At 40.2% G+C, this 6,000-nt stretch overlaps 1 protein-coding gene across 1 annotated transcript in view; it reads right to left on the reverse strand.

The window, feature by feature from the left end:
• polybromo (protein) overlaps window positions 1–3,020 on the reverse strand; it is a 44,600-nt gene extending 41,580 nt beyond the window's left edge. The window contains exons 1-2 of the mRNA XM_067762427.1: window positions 2,846–3,020; window positions 1,738–2,745 (exon numbers count right to left, since the gene is read on the reverse strand). Coding sequence (XP_067618528.1) covers window positions 1,738–2,716 — 979 coding nt within the window. The 5' untranslated portion in view covers window positions 2,717–2,745; window positions 2,846–3,020. The remainder of the gene's footprint in view (window positions 1–1,737; window positions 2,746–2,845) is intronic.
• Between the last annotated feature and the right edge of the window lie 2,980 nt (window positions 3,021–6,000).

Here is a 6,000-nt window from a genome sequence, read left to right on the forward strand (position 1 = left end):
GTTGGGCACTGACTTTCTAAGGTTGTATGTTTCTAAGATTGCAGATTCAAGGGGCTGTGTAGCGCAACCCTTCAGGTTGCCAGCGTAATATACAGCTTCTCCAAACCCAACTGTCAACCTCACCTATCAGCGGCGAATCCTGTTTCACTAACAGACGAGGCTCTGGCGACCCCAAGCTCCTCATGGAACTTGGGGTGGGGAGGGAGGGATGGCCTGAAGGTTTAATGTGGCCATATAAATTGTTCTCGAGATGGTCGGGCTAGCACCTTAATGGTGCTGTGTTACCGGAGCGTACCGGATCTGTATCCGGCAAAGGACCATCGCATCGATAACACTCTCCAAAGCCTTCGGGGAGCAACATTACCGCTACAACAACCCCTTACGCGTTCTCTCCCAAGGTAACACTGCCCAAACCTTTGTTGTTCTTGTTGTTGTTGTAGCAGTGCTACGCCCCATCCAATAGGTGCGACCAATCACAAACTGTCAAGAATGTCCTCTGACGGGAGTCCAATGAGGGGTGTTAGAGACGTTGATTCCACAATACAGTTGAAGAGATGGTTGGTGTGATGTGGCGGTCGGGGTTGGTTCGGGATAGGTAAGAGTTTAACCTGTTACAGTATCCAGAACGAAGAGGAGCCAGAGTGACTCGCGTTTCCCTGGGGAGTATGCTTCCTCTTCCGCTAGTTTTGGGTACTGTTCCCCGAGTACTGGATTCACCGGGCGATTCCCGGCATAAAGGTCCGACGCCTGTTTGTGGAGTTCACCAAGAACCTGCTTGTGTTTTTTTTTGCTTCATACGGCTGAGTTCTCAGGTGCCGTATTTCCTCAAAATGCTTACGGAGATGACTTTCCCTAGGCGGTGCTGGCTCATTAATCAGATGTCTGTTGGGATGCCCAGGTTTCTGGGTATTCAACAGGAACTGTTTTGTTAGGATCTCATTTCTCTCCCTGATGGGGAGTATTCTCGCCTCATTATGTAGATGGTGTTTTGGGGACATAAGAAGACAGCCCGTGGCGGTTCTGGGCGCAGTATTTTGGCAGGCATGTAGCTTCTTCCAGTGGGTAGTTTTTAGGCTTGGCGACCATATAGGGGACGCGTACCACGCAAACGGCTGGCCAATTGCTTTGTATGTGGTAATGAGCGTTTCTTTGTCTTTTCCCCAAGTACTGCCAGCAAAGGATTTGAGGATTTTATTACGGCTCTGGATTTTCGGAACAATTGCGGCTGCGTGCTCACCAAAATGTAGATCCTGATCAAACGTCACCCAAGATTTTGGGGTGTAGGACAGTCGGTAGCGTAGTGCACCTAGATAATTTGCGGTCACCTTTTAAGACATGGGGGAAGGGAAGACCCTTCCAAGTCTTGCAGTAACGCGCCGTGGTTGACCGTATCAAAAGCTTTTGATATGTTTAGCGGTACGAGTACTGCTCTATGGTGGGGCTTCTGATTTAAACCACAATTTATCTGGGTGCTAATGGCATTCAGCGCGGTAGTGCTATGGAGTTTTCTAAAGACATGCTGATAACAGGCTAGCTGCAAATTTGTTTTGAAGTGGTATTTATCGTGAATACAACAACAAGCAGTCTTCAACTCCTTGTGCTCCCATGCCAGCTAAGAATGTTTATGAATGCGACATCAGTCCAATGCAATTCATGTCTTGGCCGCTACCCCCATCATGTTTGTTCTGGACTGCTATAAAAACCACAAAAACTGTTAACTATTAATAATAAACTTACCGGAAATTGTAGCGCTTGAAAGTGATTTTACACGTTTGGATGGTTTCCATTTACCACCATCCATCTCAACACGCCTTTGCGTAAAAATGCGCTTTAGATATTTTGCATCCTTATATATTTGCGATCCTGGTTCGTTAAATTGACAAGCGTTCTTTGTCATCTGCAAAAGATCGCGTTCCATTTCCATAAGACTCGAATATGCATTCATTTGTATTTTGGTTGCAATCAATCGCAAATCTATAGGATGTTCAATAACGTCATAGTAATCTGGATACATTTTCTTCGAAGGTAAAAGAAGAAACATGCGATGAAGAGGACGATCATTCATAGTTGTATCAACTGCCGTCATTACTGCAGCAAATAATTCTTCGTAAGGATTTCCATCTTCTTCTACCATTCGTGAAGTTTCGGGTTCCATCTCCGATCCCCCTCCACCATTGTTCCCAGTTGCCGATCCAGTCAATCTTCTAGGATTGCGTGAAAGTCTCTTCGTTTTGGGTTCATCTTCAAAAATACCATTTGATTCTAAAAGTTTTTGTTTATTAACTATAAGATACTGCCATAGTGCTTGTGCATCCTGAAACTCGACTGTATCAGCCTTGTAGAAAGCTTTAGCATTTTTTACCAACAGTTCAAAATCTTGCATCAAATCATCTAAATCTTCGTACGAATCAGTTTTTAATTTTTGTTGAATTTTTAATAAATCAATTGGATTTGCCACAACATCATAATATGAGGGCTCCTGGCGTCTTTTCGGTGCTCTTATGAATGTGTCGCATAGCATAACGCCATCTTCTTTTTTAATGGTTCGTATAGAATCGTACAGCTGCTGGCACAATTCGGTAGGATCAAGCCGGCGTTTTTTACGTGCGGAAGTTTGTAAAACTGGAGATTGTTCAGGCGTCGAATCATCTGCCTGTAGGGGATCGTCATCTTGCTTGCTAGATATAGAACTACCACGCCTTTTTCTACTCATCATTACTGCAAATGTTTACACAAAAACCGAAGCTACACAATGCAACGAATTGGAAGAAAATTAACCATAGTGTACCTATACAAGTGTGTTCACTAAGCGATAAACGTCAAAACTACAAACAGCCTCGCTCACCTGATGGAAATCTCAGGTCTAGAGTCGCATTTTTGGTCTCAACGACAACATTTTTGACTACCAATCGTATCGACTTTTTCAATTTTTCAATCATTCGGCGCATTCGGTAATGGTATCCATTTTGAATTCGCTGTCATTCCGAATCCAGCGAGTGCCTGTCAGAATGCTTGACAGATAAGTCAACACACTTGTACTTGTACACTATGAAATTAACAATTGCTAGGGATGATAAATTGGACGAGTGGTTTACTTGTATACCGGCCACGAACTTATCGACTATTATGCTACGTTCCAATGAAGCGTGATCCAGATACGGATAGAAAATTAAGCTGGAAACATTGGTGCTTTATCGGTAACCGTATCGGTAACCTTTTAACAGCTGATTCCACCAACCTTATGAGAATCAATGCAATCGATTATTGGTGCCGTATCGTAACGCTAAGGTCGTAACCGTATCGTAACAACCAATTGGTTTTTGGTTACCGTCGTAACGATAAACAGCTGATTACGTTAAGCGCCAAATACACGACACGAACATTTCCGCGAACATTCCGCAATCTTGTTCGCAGCTTTGGCCATACACCATACGAACTTTTGGCCGAACATACGAAATTTTTTATTGTCCATTTTACTTTTCCGAGCACGTCTGATCCGTTCAGAAATTACTACGATTATGAGCTATTTCGCCATACACGCACGAACAGTTCGTGCAAATGTTCGCCAAAAATTAAAATATTTTGATTTTTGGCGAACATTTGCGCGAACTGGCAAACACCACCATACGCGACAGAAAAGGTCGCAGAAACATGACATAACGGGAATGTTCGCGGAAATGTTCATGTCGTGTATTTGGCGCTTTAGGGACACGACTAAAGCGATACGACATACGGCACCAATGTCTCCCGCTTTAAAAAGCACAGTCAACAACAATAGCCATCATCCGGTGGCAAAATCCTGGGGGAATATTTTGAATAAGGTGCCACGATTTTCAAATTTTTTTTTTATTTGTAGGGGTAGAGGGGGTCCTAAAAATCACAAAATTATCATCCGCAGCTCTAGGAAACTCTTAGTTTATGAAATATAAGCTTTTTAATTTCCAAATTTAGTAAAATTTCAACTTAAGTCCTGCACTTAAAATTCGGGTCGCACATGTCGATAGCGGTATTAAAATACGCGTATTTGCGTCAAGATTCAGAATCCGAAGCAAAAACTGTATTTCTTATCCCGTTTAAAAGTTATTCGCGGAAAACACGTCGGCACTATTGTCGCTTTTTTCGTTGTTGCTATTAAACGAAAACAAATGAAGGTGGTGAATAGTGTTGCCAATTCCGCAACATTATCTTTTTATCTTGGTAGAACATTATAAGGTGGTGGCACGTCGACATAAATGCAAACAAACATACACTATCAATGTATTTTGTTTTGTAATTTGTTATGGAATCGCATCTTTGGTGGAAGCAGTAAGGAAGGCGGTCGGAATGATGTGGTGGTGCACAGTGGCTAGTCATTGTCGGCTGGGGCGGGTCCTTGCCAACCTTACTGTTCCTGCGCCATAAACAGAAAAAAGTTCCTATCATGCCTATCAAAACTGAAATCTCTCAAAATCAAAAACCCTGACAGAAGCGCAGAGACCGACTCAAAACGCTTATAAATTCAAACTAAAACAACATCCGGTCGAACCGGATATCACGGACAGACCGTTAAACATTCAAAAATTTTAAATTCAAAAAAAAGAAACTTCAAAAAAAACTAAGCGCAAAAAAAAAATTACCGAACCGGACATGGCCGGTTACCAACGTTGAAAATCAAACTAAAAAAACGGCTGAAAAATAAAAATATAAATAAAAGGGCCGAATATATCTTGGGGGCGCCGCGGGTGTTGTTGCGACGCCCGGTGCATATCCCACCCTCAAACTCCATGGCCACCGACGCACTTGAATTTCGGTAGCCCCTTACCTGGTAACCCTACGTGCCTTCTAAATGAGCCAGAACACCAGCATTCGCATTTATTTACAAATTTTATTCAATACTTATTTCTATTAACGTATGTATGCTACAAAAAAATACGATAGTGCAGGTTTCTTAACCAGGGCTACAGCATAGGCTCCAAAGCCAAAACAAGGCTGCTTATAGCATCGTCCCAAGAAAAATTCAGAACGAGAAAAAAAAATGTTGAACTCGGAATAGCTATTTACACTATGAAAATGTATGTAAGTGTATGTAGTATATAAAGTGAGAGAAAAAAAAAATGATCCAACAGTTCACACTTTATTGGGCCGAAATCGAAAACGAAATCTAATATGGATACTTAAGTCTGGCTAAGTTTGTTCTGTTGGGGGTTCTTTTCTTTTCTCTTACTTTTGCTCGTAATATTTCAAGTTATACATATATTTATGTTTCACCCTTATTTTTGATAAGCGTTATAAACGCTTTGTGTGAAAAAAAATTAATTAAATGTACTTATGTATAGTAAATATACTACATACAAAGTAAGAATTTGGTTGAATACCCCTTTTTTTGCATTCACAAAACATATTTTAGGGCTATAAAGTTTGGATACCCATTCCGGTAATTGGGGCTCTCTTACAAAATTATTATGTTGTTGTAGTAGAACTTAATTTTGAGTGTAACAAAATATCAATCTGGTATAATGGCATAGTATAATGATAATAATATGTAATATGTACTAAGAAAATTTGTTATAAAAGCAATAAAGATGAAACTGTGATAGCACTATGTATTATATGCAATAGTGATTCATATATATATATATATATATATTGTATTTGTATAATATAAGAAAAAAAAAGTTTAAATCTTTTAGCCAATTCGTGCATAATCGACCAATGGCTGCGGTCGCAAATTTTTTTCTAACAATTTATGGTTGAGCTCCAAAAATGGATCGCCAAAACGTTTCACGTGATAAAGACTTGAATCATTTTAAAGCAACAAAATATATTATTAAAATGATATAAAAAATGTATGCCCTTTGTTGTAAAGCTAACAATTTCAAGTATTCAATAATAAAATTTGACGACAAAAATATCGACCCTTGTTAAATGGTTTAACCGGGCTCTATAAAACTCTCTAGGTACTGCTTAGAAGTTTCTTTTAACTAATTGCATCTAGGGTTATACTTTGCTGGTACTTACATA

Source organism: Eurosta solidaginis, chromosome 1 (assembly GCF_040869045.1).
Source record: "Eurosta solidaginis isolate ZX-2024a chromosome 1, ASM4086904v1, whole genome shotgun sequence".
Classification (NCBI taxonomy): Eukaryota; Metazoa; Arthropoda; class Insecta; order Diptera; family Tephritidae; genus Eurosta; species Eurosta solidaginis.